The sequence below is a fragment of the Antedon mediterranea genome, chromosome 7 (assembly GCF_964355755.1).
Source record: "Antedon mediterranea chromosome 7, ecAntMedi1.1, whole genome shotgun sequence".
In the NCBI taxonomy this organism is placed as follows: domain Eukaryota; kingdom Metazoa; phylum Echinodermata; class Crinoidea; order Comatulida; family Antedonidae; genus Antedon; species Antedon mediterranea.
This window is the reverse complement of record NC_092676.1, coordinates 21,346,279-21,368,352: the sequence shown is the minus strand read 5'-3', so window position 1 is coordinate 21,368,352 and position 22,074 is coordinate 21,346,279. Positions and strand designations below refer to the sequence as shown.

Below are 22,074 nucleotides of genomic sequence, written 5' to 3'. Positions count from 1 at the left end.
TTTCGGTTGTCCAATTGGCTTCCTCAAATGTTTAGTGGCAGTCACCAGTGGGTACCAAAACGGTACCGTCCATAATCCGTTGCAATGTAGGTTAACGGTAAACATGAATTTCAATTCACGGCAAAAAATATAAAAAAACTTAAAATAACTGTTAAATCTGAAATATTGTGTCTACTTCGATCAAATCAATTTTAAAATGTAGATGCCTATTAAACTTTATATTCGTAAAAAAATCAGACACATACGACCTTTTAAAATACCGAAACACAATTAAATAACAAAAAACAATTCAACGTATGGTGTTATCTTAGAATTCGACGGCTTTATATGAATACCTCGAAGCCTTACCGCAGATCAAAGTATGTTACGATATCCTATCTTGGCAAGCGAGCTCAGTGTCCTGTTGTTAGATTGCATTGGTTGGTTCCCACTAAAGCTTGGTTCCCACTAGCGAGGACGTAAAATCATGACAAGCGACATCGCAATTGTGATTGGTCAATTGCGTTACGTCCCTGTGTTGCTTCTCTAGTGGGAACCAATCATTAACTAGGACGCTAGAGCAACTCAAGGAATTTGACACACAACTCGGTGAATCTTGTGGTTGGTCAAATCATTTGCGTTGCGCCTATGTCGTTGAATTGTGTCCAAGATCATAAAATGGATCAGATTTTAGGATTTTTATTTGTCAATCTTAAGTTTAATGATAATAACGTATGGTCTGATATCATTATTTTCTCTGTTGGGTCTTCCATTAGTGAAACCCAGTAGTCAGCCCCAACTTCTGTACGTTCTTTTGGAATGATTTTCATGTGTTTCATGTGACCACCATCAATATCTGGATTGATTCTATTCTGAAAAGCGATCTTGTAACGTTTTCCTTTATACTCAAAGGTCTCGGCATACAATGCATCTATCATGGTCAACAATGGACTGCTGCAGTGTAGACTCTGTTAATACACTCCTATTTAAAATCAAACACCCGTATGTATAAAGGTGGTCAACTTTTTTATAAAGTGTCCATGCCAGTGATATTAGAATCAGTTAAAATATATTAGGCTTGTACATATTCTTCAATTACATGTTGGTATATTTCAGAAAAAAACACAATTAAGTAGACCTTAGTACAGTCAGTACTAACTTATAGTTAAATAAATATATGACGACAATAGAGGGAGAAACGTAATTCAAGAATGGAAAGAATTTTCGATTTTCGACAGAAAATGATGGTCTATTAACAATATTTTCAATTGGAATAATTTGTTTAAAGAAGCTAATAATAATCAAGAGAATTAGTTAACAGATTCCCATCATCAAATACAATAGGACATTAAATTTGGTAAGTCATCCAACAAATTTCCAAAAAATAAATATCAGATAGCTTTAAAATTTGGATTATACTGTTACATACTAGATATAATACATATTATTGTCTTGCTTTTGGAAAACTATCTTCCTCTTTCTGTTTGAACTTTAATAATGTAAAACACAAAATATTTCAGAAATGTTAATGAGTTTAAGTTTGTCAACCAACACCTTTTTATACATGAATTGGAGCTATATAAATATTTATTTTGATTATTAATAATTATTTAAATTAAAGTAAAATGTAACCAGCAATTCTCTTAAAATTGAGGTCATGACCATTCTAAAATCTGAAGCACCTCATCGTGTGATTGGACAACTCATTAAAAGTTTACCAACCCACTGTTACATGATGTATTGTCACTTCTACCAAGAGTCAGCACTGTGGCTGTGGCAGGATATCACAGAATCAGATCAGGGAAGAGTTAAATTAACTGTCATTTAACTCTTCCCTGATCAGATGATGTCCTGACACAACATCAAAAGCTAATCTTGGAAGACACCATTGCAACTCTACCAACCAACATTGCCCTGCTGATACAATCTCAAAGACAAACTCCCACAAATTCTAGTCGTCAATATATTATCACAGTCCACAAATACATAAAATCTCTATCTAACATTAACTGCCATTATTGGCAGATTTTAGCCAGTCATTGTGGAGTTTTTCTTGCTGTTGATAAGCCTTGGCTAGTTTCTTGACTTGTTTAGCACTGAGAGGTTCTCCTTTGTTGTCATGTGTTGGCATGCCCTGGTGGAGAGAAAAAAATAACATAGTACGGTAGGTAGGTACCATTTTTGATGGAGTATAAGAATATAGTCTTAAAATTTGAGTTTCTCTCATTTATAGTTCTGGTTGTGGAACAAATCTGGAACTACCCATCCCATCTTTTTTTATGGGTAGGGAGTTACCGTGGTGTTCTGTTAAAATTAGGACACAGAGAGGACAAATAAAAAGAAAAACACTACTTAGTTATAGTAGGCCTAGAGGAACATGCAATAGCCAATCTACACCTCTAAATCCGGCCCGGGTATGTCGTCATTATGGATACCTTATCATCAAACTGCGAGTATTTATCAGCTTCTTTCTTGAACATCTCCTGTGGAGGGATCCGTCTTTGTGCGTCTTTAGCTGCTTGTCTCTCTTGTTCCTTTCTTTTTGCTTCTTCTTTCGCTTTTCGTTTCTTTTCTGCTTCCTGTTAGAGAAGTTTAAAAAAGAAAGATTAATTTTAATAGATTACCATTTTAGATGAACTCTAACATTTTAAAATTTTGGAGAAGCATTTATATCTAATTCGGTATTTTTTTTTTCTTGCTAAACAATTCTTGGTAAGTGGCAAGTCAAAAGATAAATTTACAAAATGACTATTTGAAATCAACACACTTATTAGGAAAGTGTAGGTCGTCTTTCAGTATGCTTATCTTGTATTGGGCCAACCAGTACAGTATAAATAATTTAAAAAAATTAAAAACGAAACATATTTTAATTAAGACTAACTAAAGACCAGCTAAAAACCTGAACAGATAAGAAATCAAAATCGTTACTCAGTTTCCTTTATAAAAGTGCATTCATACTTGTGCAATGCAATACTTACAATTTTACATTTGTTTCCCGATTGTAATTTACACTTACATAATTGTTTCGTGTTACTGTTATTAGTGCCATACCTTCAATGCCAATTCTCTTTCTTTCAAGAGCGTCTCTCTGTCATCTAGCTTAATGACTGCTGCAACTCCTTCTCTGTCTTCTAACCTCACTCCAAGTTCTGGTAACACATCATCTCGTAGACTGTCACACAGTTTTAAAATGTCCATTGCTATATGAAATTTTTTTAATGTAATATTCGCATTACTTAGTTCGAGACATAGCCAAACATAATATATGACTAGATTCCTCCATAACTTCTTATCTGCCATTGTGACATCCAGTTCATCTTTAGATGTGTTTGCTACCTCTACAAATACAGTCTAGCTGTGTGTTTATTAAAAATAATGAATTATACATAAACAAAACATTGTGTACGTTTAACGTTTTAAAACTCACATTTTTGTTCCCTTGCAATTTTTCTAACTTGTCCACGGAATTCTGATAGCGTTTGTAAATACGGCATAACAGTTTCCTCTACCTGTGTGTACCGAACAAAACATAAATATATTTATTTTTTTAAACTAATATAGTTAGTTCCAGTGATTGTAAAAATTGGCGTATCAATCAAGATAACACTTTTTCTAAAATATTTAATTGATTTTTGCATTAATGCTCTTTGCATCGATTATAAGATGTGAATACTAACTTACATTTGCATTCTGTGTTCCACCAGCAATAGGGAAACCTATTAGTTCATCCCCAGATATTGCACCAAAAACCTAAGTATAAATAAAGACAAACAAATAAAAGTACAGTATAATCTTGTTTAAAATTGCTATGGTGTAACTCCCCTCATTGTACAATTTTATGTAAAGTAACTAAAAAAGGGTAATAGAGGGTCAAAGGGGAACACAAATATATTTTTAATGTTTTACAACTGAAACATTTTTCTTTGCTATTGTTTTTAACAATACAAGGGTGAGTGGGGCCGAGCGTTAAGACAGTGGAACTGTAATCCATAGCCATAACATCGGCAAGAGTACGAGGCTCACTCGCTCCATGGTTCTGGTGTTCTTCTCGGATAAGGACTATAAACCGTAGGTCCAGTGTACATCTGGCTCATGTGCACTTTAAAGAACCTAGTACATCTTTCGAGACGAGTAGGGGGTTACCCCAGTGTACTAGTTCATACACACACACACTGTTGTGGACAGACGTAATGGCGCCGTAGTTGGCTGCCGATGACACGATGGGACCCTTAGGGGAAAAGAATATTGTTGGTATAAGGTAAAGGTATAACATCTAAGTCCACAGCACCTTTGATCACTTGTTGCTGGAATTGGCGCTTTACAAATTCGTATATATTATATTAACACCCAGAAAAGAAAATGTTATTAATGAATCAGGAAATTGACTGGTCCTTTGCAAATAAATAAAAGAAAAATGGCTCTAGTTTAGTGAAATGGGATGATGATGACTATTATTAATGTGCTGTGCTTCTATCATCCAGATTAGAGAGACTGTAGAAAACTGTACTTAGTAGTTTTAGTTACTTTTTATTTGTTCTATAAATTAATACTGAACAAAATCGAACGTATGCCAAGTAAGATTGGAGCCTATTGCATCCGACTAGTCGTTCTCCCACTGTCCTGTTTTATAACTCAGCATTAGATTATCAACTTACCTTCATAAGTCGTGTAAGATACTTGGCAATTCCTTCTAGCAGTTTTGCATTGGGAACCTGTTTAGATGAACGTTTCTCTTGTATGTATATGTTACATTGTGTTATCAGTAGCCGCATTGCTTCCATAGCTGAGCGTGTATCAATTGAATCACATAGAGATTGGTGGATCTTGGTTTTACCTTCATAATAACTTAACAAAACCAATTATAGTTATTTACATGATGAAAATTCAGTTTGAAATATAATTTAAGACTATCAAACTAGTTTGCCAATAAATTGTGATGTGCAAGAAATATAGTAGTAATATGATATTAAATCTCACAGACCTTTAAGATGGATACACGATGCATTTACAAATCAGAAGCTATAGTTTAGATGATTCTGTACGTCACTTTTGATTGGACATATCCCTTACATTGTGTTTACGCTCTTGTTATGCGTATTAGTGGGAATCCCATTTAACAAGAGTGATCCCTAAATCAGGGTCCAGATAGTGTCCAAAAAGAGAGGTTCAGTTCTACTGTTTGTCTAGGACCTTAGATTTGTATACATTTCATTTAGGAGAGAATATCTCAACTGTTATTAGATAATGGAACAACATGGGATGTGTATCAACATCTTGACAAATTACTCTACCATATCACATGATCTGTGGTAATAATTTGTTTCTTGTCTTATTATTTTACAGTATTTACTTACCTATTATTTAGTTTAATTTCTTCTTCATTCCATTTACAGAAAGCACCCGGTCCAGAAGAGGGGCTTGCTCTTAGTACGTCCTTAACATTCAGGAAAAATTCCTGAAAATTTGTAAATATAAAATATATAGTTAAATTAATTTAGAGTTATTGAACTACTAAAGAGGCAATTAGGTCAAATAGGCAAAGAGACCACTGTGAAACAAAATTATTATTTAGTATAGTAAACTTAAAATATGAAAAACAACACAAACTGAATGGCAACATTCCACTGAACAAGTTTTCAAATGTGGTATCACTGGACGTGCAATTAGAAAAAAACCTACATTGTAATTATACTGATACTGATATTATTTTATTGTCCATAGTAATATAAAATGGAAATGCATTTGAAACTGGCATGAAATATAAAACATAGATATACTATACTGTAAAAATTCAGAAGATTACAATAACATACACAGAATATAGTAATTATGTAATAGTAAATACTGTATTTAACACTCACATGCATAAACTTTTCAAAACCTTTAGCGATTTCCATAGTGGCTGTAGAATAATCTAAAGTGTCTTTCCACGAGTGTAGCAGAAACATCAAACGAATCTGACGAGCTGAATGCTGTTTGAGGGCGTCTTTGATCGAGATGAAATTCTTTAAGGACTTGGACATCTTACAACCTTCGATGGTCAAGTGTCCAGCATGTAGGAAATACTTGACCCAGTCATCATTGTTGTAGTAAGCCTTTGAAATAAACAAAAATAGTAGTAACATTGAAAAATAGGAATAAAAAATGTCAATATGAACTTATATAATCTCTGGTTTTATTGTAAAATTTGTAACATAAATATAAATCATCTGCAGATATGTTAGCAAGATCTTATATAATTCTCAAAGAATTACAATGTAAAACTTCAACAGTATCATGCTAGGAAAAAAAGGTCTACATTCATTCTATGAATGTTTGAAAGAATACAAAACTCCCTTTAAAAAATCTTTTTATGATACTTCATATTATCAACATTTTTTGCTAAATAGCACCCTCTATAGTTTGATGTTTTGAAAATTATCCATAGCACACTTTCTATTATGGTTTGGCTATTTTTTATAAAAATTTTATTTTTTAAAGTTAGGACTTCTACACAGACTTACCTCAGCTTGAGCTAACTCATTGTCGTGGTGAGGAAACTTTAAATCTACACCACCAGTGTGGATATCCATTGACTCATTCAAAATAGAGCTAGCCATCACTGAACATTCAATATGCCAGCCTGGACGACCCTACAAAGTGAAATAGAATCTTAGAAATAACTCTTTTTAGATTCAAATTAGAACAACTTTAATTGTTAAAACTAGATGTAAAATTGGAATGTTCCATTCATCGCAAATCAAGACATTTGTATAAACGTATATTAAATTTATCAAAAAAGTATTTTTTTTTTTAAATCGGCCTGTCTTCAACATTATGATGCTGTACTCGAGCTGTTCAACCGGTTTTCAGTCATTAAAAACAATTATCGTAGGAGGAGATAGGAAAATGCGAAGCATCCTCGTATTATTGTCTGCGGGTATTTTTCAAAATGGACATCCATTAGACAGTGTATATTACGATCGAAAAACACCCCTATTTGGGGCAAATCGTTGAACCTAAATTCGTTTTAATCGTCAATAACTAATTATCGAACTCAATTTAATTAGTAAACAGGGTTACATCAGGTGGTTAAAATCAGTACCGAAAGTACGAACCAACTTTATATACCATCGAGTAAACATTCTAGAAATAACGCGCGATTTACCGAATTTTGCCCTTACGTAAATTTATATAATAATAGATACTATTTCAGCAGAGGTAATTGATAGACATCAGAAGAGTATATGCAATATGTTTTATAGAACATAACACAATGTTTATTGAAAGCTTACTTGATAGTATAAATTTGAAAATGAACAATAATGTGTTGTGTGATGGTAGTAACAAAATGTAATTTAGTTTGTTCAATTCATTATTTGTTTTTAATTTGGACGTACATTAATCGCAACAAATGGCACTCAAAAGAAAAAAGATAATTCTAATAAATTTAATACTATAATTATCACAGAATATAAGCTAGGTTAATATGTAATATCACTGGTCAAATTGTTGTGACATTACATTTTTTGTTTATAGTGCTTTTAAAATTGGTTTACAGTAATTTCAATATCTATTATTACCAACCTTGCCCCATGGGGAGTCCCAAGCTGGTTCACCTGGCTTTGAGGCCTTCCACAGCGCGAAATCACTGTCAGATTTCTTCTCACTGAGACGATCTTGAGATATACTAAGGTCGCCTTCACCCTCTTGTAATGCGGTACTGTCACCGTAGGCTTCGGGTACGAGTTTCGCATAGTGGTGATCCTTGCTTTCGTCAAATGTGCTCGTTGCGAAATACACAGAACCGTTTGACGAATACCTGTAAATGTGAATTACGTGTTTATCTATATTCTAGAAATTTAGAAGACAGTGTACAGCAACAAAGTCAGTGAGTGGTCGAGCGGTTAAGACATAATTATTATAAGGACTATAAACCGTATAAACATCTAGCTCATGTGCACTTTAAAGAACTTAGTACATCTTCCGAGACAAGTAGGGGGCCCCGGTGTACTAGTACACACACAGCCACTGATCATAACTGGGACCTCTGGAAACCAGTCTTTGACTTGAAGAGGTTACCCAGTATAAATAAATAAAAAAAACTTTAAAAAATCACAAACGAACAACATAAGAAGCCTACCCATAACCATTTTCAATGATCTTCTCAATGTATGTGACAACTTCTGGAACATATTCACTAACTCTTGTAAGGACATCTGCAGGTAGAACCTAAATATTAAAAGATTTCAAAAAGTTAAATTTAAGCAATTTTTGTTTGAATGAAGAGAATAATTTTATTTGCTGCTTATTTCAGAATGCACCATTAAACACAAATTGTTTCTTTACCAAATGGAACATGCCCATTCAATTCATAATGTCAATACATTATTTGTATAATAAAAACAAGTTCCACATTCACATGCAAATGCCACTCTACATCTCACTATGTCGGTCGGTAAACACTAAGGGTATGTTCAGACTCACGGAGTTACGGTGGAGTTATCTACGCAAGGCGTACGGTAATCCGTGGCGTTAAAAGTCAAGGTGTTCAGACACAACGATTAGCATTCCAAACGTCTTGCGTTTAAAGCGGAAGTTCCGTCATACCGCGAAACGGCCGATGGGATACATACACACAATAACAACAACAGAGCTGAGAGTGACACGCGCGAAAGTTTACAACACTAGCTAGGCCTAGCAATATAATACAATGTTACCTTCAAATGTAATGGTTTTTTTGCCGATTTTTTTGCAAATCCTTACAGAAGATAGTAATTTCGAACATAATTATTACACGGACAATGACTTTGCCATTTGTATGATTTTAATTAACTTTGTGAAATCATGTCGCCGACGCCAACTTCGTCAGGAAGAATTTTGCAGTTTAGATGCAATTTCTTTAAAAACAGCCATCTTGTTGCCGGCGCTAGCTTTCCAATTTCTAATTTCTATCTTGTCTATAAATTCAGGGCTGCCCCATAATGAAATCAAACACGTTTCATTTTAATTCGAATGTTGCTGTTGATCTAGGCTAGCTCGAGGAATAGGCTATATTGTTTTGCTATTAAAAAAAACCGCGCGAATAGACTGCTGCTAATTGCGGTCGTGTCTTTTCATTGGCTGACGTTGACCGGAGGTTGAAATCATTGATGCATCAATGGATTAGCCTTATGAAATCTACCCTCTCCCGCTGGAGTTATTAACGCCATTGGCGCGGAGTAACAGCTCCCTAACGCTAATCCGCGGCGTGGTTCAGACACAAAAATATGTACGCCGCGTACATAACTCCACATACCCTAACTCAAATTTGAGCATGCAACTGCAGCCATGTATATGGCCTTGTCAGTGGGTGATAATGTTTGATTGGCCTTGGCCCTCTTGATTTAACTTATTAACATATACAATAACAGGTTATACAAAACACTTACATTCAGGTTTTCCATATCCTGATGATACTCAGCCTCAAAATACTGAGGTAGTTTACTGAAGATGGAATTATCCTCAACACTGCTTCCAAACTGTGCATCCAGCCACTCGGATAATGGATCCTTGGCATCTTGTAACAGTTGCTAGTATAGTATAAAAAGAAATGTTATACTGAAATTAATGTCAATATTAATTAATAATAAAGATAGAAATAATAAATATATCTGTGAGAGAATGATTCGAACTTATATTCAGGTTTGATGTCATGCAAATACTGTATGCCATACAGATAGTAATGTTGTACACATGTTATTTAATTTAAATACAAAAATGATTTGACCTTGAAATTTGTTATTCTTGATTTGATATTTTTCATTAAAAAATATATTAACAGGGTTTTAAAAAGTTACATTTGTTGGGTAGAAATAATTGTAATTATTAGCCTATGAATATTGCTAGCCCAGAACCTAGAATTTAAAAACATCAATTACTTTTTCCCCAATTCCTTCCAGACATGCATTGTGCAATGATGCTTTCATGAAATCAGCTATCTGCAACAAACCTTATTATTCAGCATTGTTTGTTACCATATTTTAATTTTTTTGGGACCACAATCATTTTACATCTTCATTATTGACCTTTGCCCTGTACATCATTATGTAAATAACTTACTGTTTTCATTTCTTGTAGCTGATCTGTTGCAGCTTGACTTTTGACCCCTTCTGTGTATGCACTCTGTGACTTTTCAACCTGCTTTATTATCTTTTCTTGCATTACCTTCTTATCTGCATTTGTTTCCTTTTCAAATTTATCTTTGAATTTCTATAAAATATAATATATTATAAAGTACATTTAAAGATACTTTTTGAAATTAATATAATCAGATCTATTTTATTATTTATTTCTTTAAATTGAAGTATAACCACCACGTTTTCTACCCAACCTAAAACATATTTTAAGGCCTTCTACCTAGCCAAACACACTGCCAACTCAGGGAAAAGTTTCACTCTTCCCTGACCAACCCAAGAAACCTCTTGAAAGTACTTCTATATTTTTCTCACCAACTAAAATCTGTGACACGAAGACCAATAAAATTCTAGCTATACACCCTTTTATGTGTCTTTTAAATTTAAATAGGGCATTATATATAAAGCTCTGTCTACACTATCAAACTAGTTTGACAAAAAAACTGTGAGTGTGTCCAAATATGGTAGTGATATGACCAAATATGGTAGTGATATGACATCATCATGTCTATATATGGGAACATCACATTTTTTTTGTCACATCAAGTTTGATTAAGGTATACCAGGAGTGCTTCATCAACATCCTTCAGAACTTGTGCAGTGTCCGTTGCCTTGGTTACATAATCTTCAAACAGGTAGGTTGTCCGAGCTCTCTTGATAATCTTATCATCAATATCAGTTATGTTCATGCAATAAAATATATCATACCCAAAATAGTCTGAGAGAACACGCCGCATGATGTCAAATGAGATATAGGACCTGAAATTTGAAACAGATATGATTTATAATTGTTTCTATATTTGGGAGCCTTAGGTTTGGGATGACAAACGACCCTTGACCTAGGTACCGCCGGAACTTTGTCAAGGAAGAGAGTGAGGAAGCACGTTCCAACTTACGCACAATAAATTTTCATGACCTAACTTTTTCAAAGGTCAATGCAAATTAAACGATATTTAAAGGGGGGTTCCGGGTTTAAAATGAATAGTAAAAAATGTAAAATATATTTGTTTGTCTCTTGAACGGTAAAAGTTTCAATTTATATAAGCGCCCAGTGAAGCAGAACGAAGGCTGTGAAATGAGGCCAGATTACAAGTGCAGCTACGGCAAAATCACACTGTGGTTACAGAATAGCAAATTCGTGAAATGGTCAATCTTCCGACGACTCGTTATCATTAACCATATCAATTACTTTTGTAAAATTATACTTATCTGATGTAATTTTAGTCGGTCTTCCCATTTATAAAGTCAATTTTCTATGAAAATCCATCAAAACAGTGAAAAAATTAGATAAGTTTGCACTTTACGTTTGCCGATTTTCGCACTGACTTAGGGAAAGCCTTCAAAATCAATGAAGCGTAACGTATACATTCCTGCTGAGCGAGGAGAGCGAGACGACGATACACGTGCTCTCTCTGCCCATGCCTGGCATCGTCACGTGATAAGCAGATACAGTATACAATACCAAACTGGTCGGGTCGAGTATACCCCGTCTATAATCACAACATGAACGATGTACAGTATTTGATTGAAGGTCGACTCAACCTACCGGAATGGTATAGATAATATAGCTCGAATGAGAGAGTTGGAATATTTGTAAACATAAGTACAGTATTGCTAATTTTAACAAGTGTAGCCTAGGCTATAGTAAAAGGCCTGGTAGTATCAATTCGCATAGGGTCTACTACACTAGCTAGCTCAATTTTAACTGGGCCGGATCGGCTAGGCTCTAGGCTAGGCCTCCTTCCTACTACCGCCCGGTCTACTTGCTTGATGCAGTATCCGCTTTTTTGGAGAGTAAACTAGGCCTACTTATTAGACGATCGGGACACCATACGTGCGGACGGCGATCGGACCTTGTTTTGCCTCAATATTTACAGCCGATTTTTGTAGAACGTTTTAGGTTTAGATTGTTTAGGAGTTTGGTTGATAGGATGGGTTTGGAATCCACTGAGTTTTGTTATTGATGGGCCAATCGTTTAGTAATAGGCTAGCTAGGCCCATGAATGATGGCCCCAATCAATGTTTTAACGTAGCCATCGTGGCATGGATCCCTAGTCAGAAATGGCTCTCACCCCGGCATGAATAAAATTATTTAGGCTAGGCCTAGCCTAGTACGTGAAGCCGATATACGATCTGTACTATTAATTCGAGGTATAAAAATAGTATAATTTATGACTCCGTAATCTGTACTAAATTTTGTATTTCATTAAATGTCAAATAAATATATGCTACTACTGTTATTATTACACTTTAGGCCTAGCTTAGCAAATCTACAAAAAATGTATTTAACAATGATCGGGTGGTCGTCGTTTGACAGAGGAGAGAGAACACAACGTACAAGCTTGACGTCGCGAGTTTGGAATCCACTGATGACGTGATTTTGTGAATATCTCATGAATATTAATGAGCTTCCCTAAGCTGCTGAAAAACAGATTTTCCATGAATTTACCCTAAAATGTATATGAAATTTAATTTTTTTAATTTCTTGTTATTACTTCTTCATTCTGACATGTCTAAATTGTTATAATATTTTTTATTTAATAAATAAACGATATTTAAAAGCAATTTTAAACCCAGAATCCCCCTTTAACATTTTACAAAATGCATGATAATGAATTTTATAAAACTGAAATTAGAATTAATGCAAATACATAAAAAAAATATTTTTAAATAAAAAAAATGAATTTGCATCATAATGGTTGGTATTACAATATTATAATAAGTAACCTCTACATTTTTTAATGGAATAAACAACTAAGAAGCTGATCTCATAGTTTTTAGGTATGGCCTTTTTATTTGGTTATTCTATTCATACTGTACCTTGCATGGCCCATGTGAGACGAGTCATAAACTGTTGGACCACAGCTATACCACTTTATTGTATTCCCATTTATAGGTATAAATGGTTCTTTTTTCCTAGTTAAACTGTTAAAGAGTGTCAGCTGTGGAGCAGTCTTCCCTGATGGCAAGATCCATTCCGGTTGGCATCTCTTTTTACCTGTGAAGAAGGAATAAATACAAATTATTTTTGATATAAAAAAAAATGACGACAATAATACAAATAAGGTATTATTTAGTCGTATGTTTGGTTTGATGAAATTTGTTGCTGCATCAATAATGACCTGCTGCTGTTTGTAAAACATGCACCCTGATGAATGGTGTCAATGAAAATAGACTCCATCACCACTAGGCCGTATCATTATTTAATTATGTTGTTTTTTTATTATTTCAAAACACTTTTACAGTAGGTATAGTATTAACTATTATTATTATTAATATTATCATTCAATAACTATATTTAATATTTATTTTATTCCTTTTTTAATTGGTCTAAAATATTTATAGCCTTGTGGTGCTTTATTTATATTTTGTGATCATGAAATACTCGATTCTCTGTTGTAGAGGAATAATAAAATATACCTATATATATTATTCTATAGTTTGAATATCAAACCTACTATATTTAAATGTCACAAGAAGTTAGTTGATTTCATCATCATGCATTACGATTCAATATAATAGTGAGTTTAGAAAAACAATATACAGACTGACTGAGAAGGGTGATAATATTAATAAAAGTTGATAGGTCTATAAAATTACAATGTTTGTTATTACGAATTTCCACTACTGAATTGGTCTAGGCCAAGCATATTATTGACAAAACATCACTTTACTCACTCGGACTCAGAGTGAGTCCGTGAGTCAGTGGTAGTAGTACTACCTAGTGGTGAGTAAAGTGTGGGTGTATGTAGGCTAGCTAAAGCCATAACAGACTAAATAAAGGTGGCACATTAGTGTAATTCTTTCAAATTTGAAGAAATTGATTAATACTAATATTAGTTACCGTCAGTCATCTTGATATTCTATTTATAGCAGGTTACACCGCTAGATTCTAGCCAAAATATGGGATAGGCTAGCCTACCAGATTTAGAAAACACCGCAACATACACAACGTGTACAAAATGGTAGGTTAAAGGTCAGAAAACTATCGATGCGTGAACTGTGCGCTTTCATGATATTTCATGATGTTTGAGTTTTTATCTAATATAATGGTCCTGGTTCAAATCCTGTCAGATTTGCAACTAAAACAGTTAATTTAAACAATGTAACCAACTATAATTAATTAATTTCAGTGATTTATAAGTGACACATGTACTATATAAATAGAAGAAAAGAAAACAGACTAAAAAGGACTTGGCATCACATGATTAATAAAACCACACATCAAAACAATATTTCATAATATAACAAAAAGGACTTGAATTTATAAAATATATGAACATAGTCATTACAAAGTCAAATCAAAGTTAATTCTCTTTTGTTTAGTTATTAAAGGTTATATATTGCATTGTCGAATTACTGCACCAAATTATTTTCCTTAAAAAATATATCTTTTTAATCACAGAATCAATGCAAAAATAACTTGTTTATTTACACTATTTTTAAATTATTTATTAACAAAATTAATATTTTACCTGTTATCAGGCCTATTTTATTTATTATTATTTTTTTATTTGCATTTATATATTAAAATATCTTTAAAGAGAATTATTAAACAGATTATTGTTTTCCATTATCATTAACTTTCAGCTGTTTGTAATCCTTGGACGCCTGACGCGCTGCAATCTTTGGGCGTGCAGACATGCGTTGATGGTACGCCTTCAGAGCTGGCACGTTGTCTAATAAAGTAAGCAACAAAATCAGGAAGACGTCGAGTAGGTTTTTTTCACAACACACTCTGTGACACTGTAAACGTGCAGCATGTGTTTGTACGTGTGTGCAATGATGCAGGAAGACGAAAAATAAAAGACCTGGGGATTATTGCGTAATAATAATGGTCACCAAAAATAAAACATCAACACCACCCGCAACTATATGAAATCTATCTAGTGATTTATAACACAAAACATGATAGAAAAAAAAATTATTAAAATGATAAAACAAGGTTTAACTTTAATACTTCATTTGCTTACTATTACATGATTAAACAATTACGAATAAAAATATTTCAGAAAATTATAATACTTGATTGTTTATCGAGGATACTCAAAGACAAATTTGCACTGATGCAACATTACTGATTGTTTCATCAGTTTACTGCAGTATTTAAGGTTGTCAGCCAGTGCACTTATGCAATAGAATAGTCACATAAAGAAAATTCTTCTTAACCACAGAATCAAAACAAATATTTAGATTAATAATTACAATTTTCATGATATTAATACTGATTATTCAAAAACACCTAAGAGCTAATTTGGTCTAGATTCGATCTCTATTTTATTGTTTTCCATTTCCATTAACTTTCAGCTCTTTGTAAGCCTCGGTCGCCTGGCGTGCTGCGATCTTTGGACGTGCGGACATGCGTTGATGGTACGCCTTCAGAGCTGGAACTTTGTCTAATAAAGTAGGCGACAAAATCAGGAAGACATCAAGTAGGTTGTAGAAATTGAAATCGGTGAAAGAAATCTATAAAAAAGAGAGAAAATTATAGTACTATAGAGTTTATAGTTAAGATTTGGTGCTATGAAGCTGGTATGGTAAGACTGGTTGAAGCCTGGGTTGAAATCATACCCAACTCCTCCTTTTTCAATTGATGAATAAATGAATAAAAAAAAAACCAAAAAATACCTGTTTTCCTGCAGCAAATCCACCATCAGCACCTCCATTGTTAGCTTTCATGAGGCTCTGAAATATTAAGATAATAATTTGATGAAAATTCTGAAATTCATTAAGTGTACAACATATTTCATCTAAATATGGTGACTGGTTGGTTATTAATGCTCAAATTGGAAAAGAGGAAACAAAGTACTTTGGAAGAACAAGTTTAAAAGGAGGTACAGTAACTCTACTTTTCCTCCCGTCTTTTCTTTGATCTGATGAGTAGAATCATAACAGAGAAGTTAAGAGACTGTCATTCTAAAACGTTTCAGCAGCAATTATTTGACTGTATGTATTCAGTTTATATTGAATAGTAATTTTAATAACTTTGTCTAATCTTACAAAGTAGAGTTCGTTGGGATGAAAATGATGGTTGCAGAGGATACAGGTAAGAGATGTTCATACAGCTAGTGAAATTAGTTGTTTCCACTGTCAAAAGGCCAATACCCCATGAAAAGAAATTTCAATCATTTACCTCTAGTAGTTCCAGTTGAGGAGGGGCAGATTTATTCACAAAATCATCTTTGCCATCCTGTTTAAAAAAAATGAATACATTTTGGAAAGTTAAATTACGACTTTCTAAATATGATTTATTAACATTCATATGAATGGTGATTTTCAAAAAGTCTAATAATCATATATCAATGGCTGATTTGTATTTATTTTACACCAAAACAATGTGAACACCAATTACAGGATGAAAAAAACATTAGTTATTAAAGGCCAGTTGAAATTGATTACAAAGCTCTGTTGATGAAATGTTGCTGCAATCCATCTAACAACAATTTGAGGTGTGTCGATGAGAATACACAAATCACTAATAAATTATACTCTGCTTAATGATACATAACGAAAATATCACTTGTTAACTTACATAGTTTCTGTAAATCATGTTAGTGTATGCCACCCTCAGATCTTCAACTCCATCATTGAACATGTCAATCTTCAAGGCTTCCAAGTCATTGTTACCATACAGACCTGGTAAAAATGTCATACAAGAATACAGTAATAAATTGTATAATTGGGGAGAGAAACAGTCATTGTTACCATAAAGACCTGGTAAATGGTGTTATAAAGAGCAATTTTTAAAAATAAATTATAAAATAACTATTAATAATTTACAGTCAAAACTTCCAATATGTCAGTATTTCAATATTTTTTTAGTAACATTTTGGACCTCAAGAAGTCTTGATTTTGGGATTATTTCCAATTTTCAGGGTCCAGCATTGGGAGCATTGACTGTACATACATAATGTTGAGGAGATGCCATGATCAAAGCCTGCATATGTACAGTATATGACACATGCAGGAGTTCAGGTCAAGGTTCAGGATGTGTAGAAACTTACTATGTTTCCTAGCAAGATATCTCAATATAGTATTTGACTGAACAATGGTTAAGTCTCCATCGTAAAATGCAGGGCACTGTCGAAACGGCTGCAAAAAGAAAAAAAAGATGATTTAAATGAACTTTAAAAAAACAAAACTAGTTCTGTTCGAAAACTGTCTACCTTCAAGATTTATAAATCTGCTTCTATGGTTCTCCATAACATTTAATTGTTGAACCCTAACATTTTAAGATTGTTTTGAATAAAACCATCAATGCATTCAAGACAGTAGACAATAGTCTAAACATAATATATATAGTGGATCTGCTCCTGTACTGTATCTATAGAGCTTGACGTGTACCGCAAATGTGGTATTTGTAAAATGTAACACTCAGAAACCTACCAATGTTGGTTTGATTGGTGCAAAGTCTGGATAGGATACCATGTGATCTTCAAAGTCAATACCACTGTCCAGTAAAAGTAATCTGATTGGCTCTGCACGGCCTAAGTAGATATTTGAATTTGTGTGTTTACTGATTTAGGCACATTTTTTTTTATATTCAAAATGGTTGGTCTAAGTAGTGTTTTGTTAAAATATAATACTGTAATACTGTAGGAAAAGAATGAAAATATTGCCAGAATGATGAATGATAATCTCTTTTTGCTATGGGGAATCCTTGATCTGCTATTAGATGATGTTTTATGTGAATACTGTATGTAAATAAAAGTTTAAAAATATAACTGAAATCTTACCATGGATTTGAAAGTATGTCAATTTATAACCCACTGAAAAAAAACCATAAATTATATATATTACTGCATTATTATCGAGTAAGTGGGTAGCCATACAAGCCATAATTTTGACAATGGTTCAAGGCTCACTCACTCCATGGTTCTGGTGGTATAACTATTCTCCTAAAATAAGGACTATAAACTGTAGGCCCATAGTGTACACAAAATGCTTATATGCACTTAAAATAACTAGTACATCACTAATTTACACATATTGTTGAGAGAACATCTTACTTGGCAACACAGACATAATTTAACCCATAGGAAAGAAGTACGAAAAGTTGGACAATTAAAGCAGTATTGAGTGATAATTATATTGGAAACATTTTTATTTTGGTTTTTTTTTGTGCAAAATATATCATTTTTTTAATAGACTGTATAAAAAATATAATATAAACAAATAAAAAATGATATAATAAATATACGACCACCCTCATTCCAATTCGTCGTAATTTCTCAACATTGGCATGATATGCACTTTGGTGAAGGAACATAGAATTTGATCACTGCATAAAAAGGGCACAGTCTAGTGACTACTTGAATTTGATCGCACTCAAGTGTTTATTTTTGTCTTAAATCGATCAATCATTTTAATTCAAAGAGAACAGGAACAATAAGAAGGCAGAAAATACAGTTTAAACAAACTATATCAAAATAACTAAATCAATTCAGGATGCCATAAAGTTGGCTTTCATAGGCTAATTCAATACACAATGTTTGCGCTACAAAAAACATGTTGGAGAGCAGATGTTCATGAGATTTCCAGGCACCATGTTATTATATTATTTCAAAAACAATTTAACTCCTGTGTACCTAGGTCTGTTTTGTGTTATAGTATTATTGTATGTAAAACCAATTGCACAGCGCAATTTGAAATTGCGCAAGTAGATCCTAACGCATTTTCCAATTTTGCAGTTTCTTATTCTTTTTAAGAATATTCTTGGGCATTTTTTTAATTGCGCAAATCGTTCATTTGTAAATTGTAGGATGTTCCTAGATTTTTAAAAAAAATGAAAGTAAACAAAAACATCTGGGCAATATTATTATAGCCCATCGCGCCCTAGCCGGGAGTATTGTGCCTAGAGTACTGTATTGTACCAACGTATACTGTATAATAACTATAGATAGCCTAGCCTACTATCTACTAGAGTAGCCTATAATAAATAGGTAGGGCCTATATATATATATAGGCCTAATACTAATAGGGACTCTACTAGGCCTAAGGCTAGTAGTAGTAGTAGGCTAGCCTAGCCCAAGTTACTTAATTATAGGCAGTCTCACAGGCAATAACAGTGTGGTGCAAAACTGTAGTAGTTAGGTATGTCAAGAAAAATTTCAAATTTATTTGATTTTAACCAAACTATTTTTTTATAATTCTATTTAAAAAATGGAATTCAACAAAGTTTAAATGAACAAAATCAGTCAACTATTTTTTTTTATACGATTTCTTTTAATAATCAAATTCGGTGATAAATTGTATATACAAAGTATACAAAATTTTGTGACCTTTCTTTTACTTCTGAAAATATAAAGTCATAACTTTTTTGTTTGTAATTCTTTTTTAATTATTTTTTCACACCAGTTGAATATCAAACTGATAACATCAAATACAATACATTCATCTGTATATCAAGATGATTTAGAAAAAAAATGTATTTAAACTTTACCCCCTCCCCAATAATAGAAATACTGGAACCATAAACATAGCATATTTTAACACATAAAATCATTTGAAATTTGTTATTCACACAGGTTGAATGACAAGATCATGTATCTACACTGTACATTAAGATGAATTAAAAATAAATTATATTTAAACGTTACCCCCCTCCCGCAAAATAGATATTTGAACCATAAACATAGCATATTTTAACACATAAAAATCATTTGAATTTTTTTTTCACACAGGTTAATTGGCAAGATCATGTAACTATACTGTACATCAAGATGAATTAGAAATAAATGATTTAAAACTTTATCCCCCTCCCAGAAGATACAGGAAACAATTATATACAGTACTGCTTATTGCGTTAATAAATCGCCTTTCACTTTTACTGGTAGCATTCTCTTCTCTTTTTTATGTGTTCCTGACATTTCTATAAAAAAATAAAATATAATCATAACTATAACATTTTTCAAAACATACAAAATCAAGTTTAAACAATAAATAAATATTGCATTTAAATAAAATTCTATATTACTTTCAATTAATAGAATGGTCTTACCAGACAAATGGTTGAAATAATAGTTGGATTTCTTGATTCTTGAAATTAAAGTCTGATATCTACTGTAAACAAAAGTTAAAATAAAACAAAAGATGATTATTCCATATACTATTGAAATCATCCAATGGCAGACCACCATTATGGTCACGTGGCATATATCAGCCAATGACAGAATAGTACACCGCCATATGCAATTTCCAAAACCACACCAGTTATTTCAAATGGTGTTTGAATCTTAAATTATCTAATTAATTACATTGGAATCTAAACAAATATCGTATAAAATAATAATAATTAATATTTATATTTGACATTTTAGTCACAAATCTGGCTATAGTACGTCGATTTCATAAAAAATATGGCATTTTTAATCTGCTTTAACATGCACTATTCATTGAATATAGTGTATTGAACAACATCCATTCTCAACCCCCAGCTCTGAAGTTGGGTTATTTGTTGTGGGCTAAACTGTGATTGATTAACGATCAATTTTCTTCAAACTTAGTAGGAATACTGTTTATATTATAAAGAAAAATACAGGATATTTTTTGAAAAAGACAATACTTACGAAATGTGTAAAATTAATGCGTTTTTCCAATGCTAAAATTAACTTGTGTACCACGTCGCGATCGCTTTTCTAAAAATGTTGTTTTTTTTACAAAAATAAACTTTGACCTGTTCACTATGTAAACAAGTTCAAAGGTTAGTGAAATTCAGCCAATAAGCATTTTAAATTAATTTTTTAAATCAAGCACCTATATGAAGACGAAAAAAACAGGAACGAGTTTCCCGACGAAACCCACAGTGTGTGACGTCACGTATCTTGACATACCTATAGTAGTAGCGCCAACTCCTTCCTTTTCCAATAATTAATAATAATGTCAATGATGATGTCGATGATGATGGCCTAGTAGAGGCCTACTAGTAGTAGTACTACTACTACTAGGCCTAGCTAGCTATAATAGTGTAGTTTGTAGGCCTACTAGACTAGGCCTAGGCTAGGCCTAGCTAGGGACTTACTAGCTTATCCAACTAGCCTAGCTAGCTAGGCCTAGTGTAGTGTATAGCCTATAATAATTGAACGTATGTAACTAGGCCAGGTGCTTATATTTAATAAGAATATTTAATAATTAAATCCATAGGCCTACTTTTTGTTGCTTAATCAATGGTGGTGGTGGAGAGGGATCAAATCAACCTTCCGAGTCCGCCGCCGATGAGAAAAGAGGACCTGGGAATTTGTGCAGACTTTTTTGGCCATGTGTTGTGTGTGTGGTGGCGTTTAATAGTCGCGTCTTCTTCGAAGGAGGTAGAGGGCGGACGTTAGAGAAATGGATGTGGTGGTGAGGGAGGTGACTGATGAATCATGTCATAATGTCTAGTAGTGACAATCAATAAATAGCAATATGAGTATAATAATGAAATAGTTTCAAATAATCACATTTTTATTTTTATAAGAATAAATCATCTGAGCATGCGGCATGGTGTGTAGGCCTACTTGATCATTTTGTATAAAAAAAAGTTTGTTGTACACTTGTAGATGTAGGCTTAGAACATAATAAAATAAAGTAATTGATATTACAAGCATTTTGTTAACATTGATTGATTAAATTGTAAAGATGATTGTATTTAATAATGACATCACATTTATTTAAAAAAAACCCCTTTGAATAAATCCCCCTCCCTCACCTCCTTCAAACTAGAATTCATTGATTGACACATTCTATAAGTTACCAGGCATTTTGATACAATTATTACTGTATTTTATCCGCTTTTTGATATTAATTGTGTTGCATTAGGGGATATATTTATTTGATTAGGCCTATGTTTTACACCAAATTATAGGCCTACTACACACAAATAATATACACGTTTCCCCTAATAAACGCCCTCCTAAAATCCGTTGTGAACAATAAACGAATAAATACGGTATCTCAATTAATT

General features: G+C 33.0%; 2 protein-coding genes and 1 long non-coding RNA gene across 3 annotated transcripts; all 3 read right to left on the bottom strand.

The window, feature by feature from the left end:
• Positions 1 to 438: 438 nt before the first annotated feature.
• LOC140053914 (cysteine--tRNA ligase, cytoplasmic-like) lies at positions 439 to 14,084 on the bottom strand. Its single transcript, XM_072098665.1, has 16 exons — positions 13,978 to 14,084; positions 12,954 to 13,131; positions 10,697 to 10,892; positions 10,060 to 10,209; positions 9,390 to 9,530; positions 8,102 to 8,190; positions 7,546 to 7,780; positions 6,483 to 6,611; positions 5,841 to 6,074; positions 5,334 to 5,434; positions 4,635 to 4,824; positions 3,661 to 3,729; positions 3,407 to 3,488; positions 3,031 to 3,179; positions 2,415 to 2,558; positions 439 to 2,113 (listed from the first exon to the last, which is right to left on the bottom strand). Exons 1-16 carry the CDS (start codon positions 13,985 to 13,987, stop codon positions 1,985 to 1,987), a joined length of 2,226 nt encoding a protein of 741 aa, XP_071954766.1. The 5' UTR covers positions 13,988 to 14,084; the 3' UTR covers positions 439 to 1,984.
• Positions 14,085 to 15,069: 985 nt separating this feature from the next.
• LOC140053915 (glutathione S-transferase-like) lies at positions 15,070 to 21,392 on the bottom strand. The gene is made up of 8 exons (XM_072098666.1): positions 21,282 to 21,392; positions 17,870 to 17,902; positions 17,520 to 17,620; positions 17,138 to 17,225; positions 16,666 to 16,769; positions 16,267 to 16,323; positions 15,762 to 15,818; positions 15,070 to 15,599 (listed from the first exon to the last, which is right to left on the bottom strand). Coding segments are annotated over exons 1-8 (630 nt in total). The 5' UTR covers positions 21,283 to 21,392; the 3' UTR covers positions 15,070 to 15,410.
• Positions 19,357 to 20,795, bottom strand: LOC140054659 (uncharacterized). Its single transcript, XR_011846546.1, has 3 exons — positions 20,702 to 20,795; positions 20,134 to 20,195; positions 19,357 to 20,004 (listed from the first exon to the last, which is right to left on the bottom strand). It is a non-coding gene; the product is annotated as an uncharacterized lncRNA (long non-coding RNA).
• Positions 21,393 to 22,074: the final 682 nt, after the last annotated feature.

What these genes read in the sequence shown, in the direction of transcription:
- LOC140053914 (XM_072098665.1), bottom strand. An exon ending in TCTCACATGGGCCATGCAAG is followed by an intron (nt 10,893 to 12,953) that starts GTACAGTATGAA and finishes TTCAAATTTCAG; the next exon opens with GTCCTATATCTCATTTGACA. An exon ending in ATGTTGATGAAGCACTCCTG is followed by an intron (nt 10,210 to 10,696) that starts GTATACCTTAAT and finishes TATATTTTATAG; the next exon opens with AAATTCAAAGATAAATTTGA.
- LOC140053915 (XM_072098666.1), bottom strand. An exon ending in ACATGATTTACAGAAACTAT is followed by an intron (nt 16,324 to 16,665) that starts GTAAGTTAACAA and finishes TTTTTTAAACAG; the next exon opens with GATGGCAAAGATGATTTTGT. An exon ending in GATTTGCTGCAGGAAAACAG is followed by an intron (nt 15,600 to 15,761) that starts GTATTTTTTGGT and finishes TCTTTTTTATAG; the next exon opens with ATTTCTTTCACCGATTTCAA.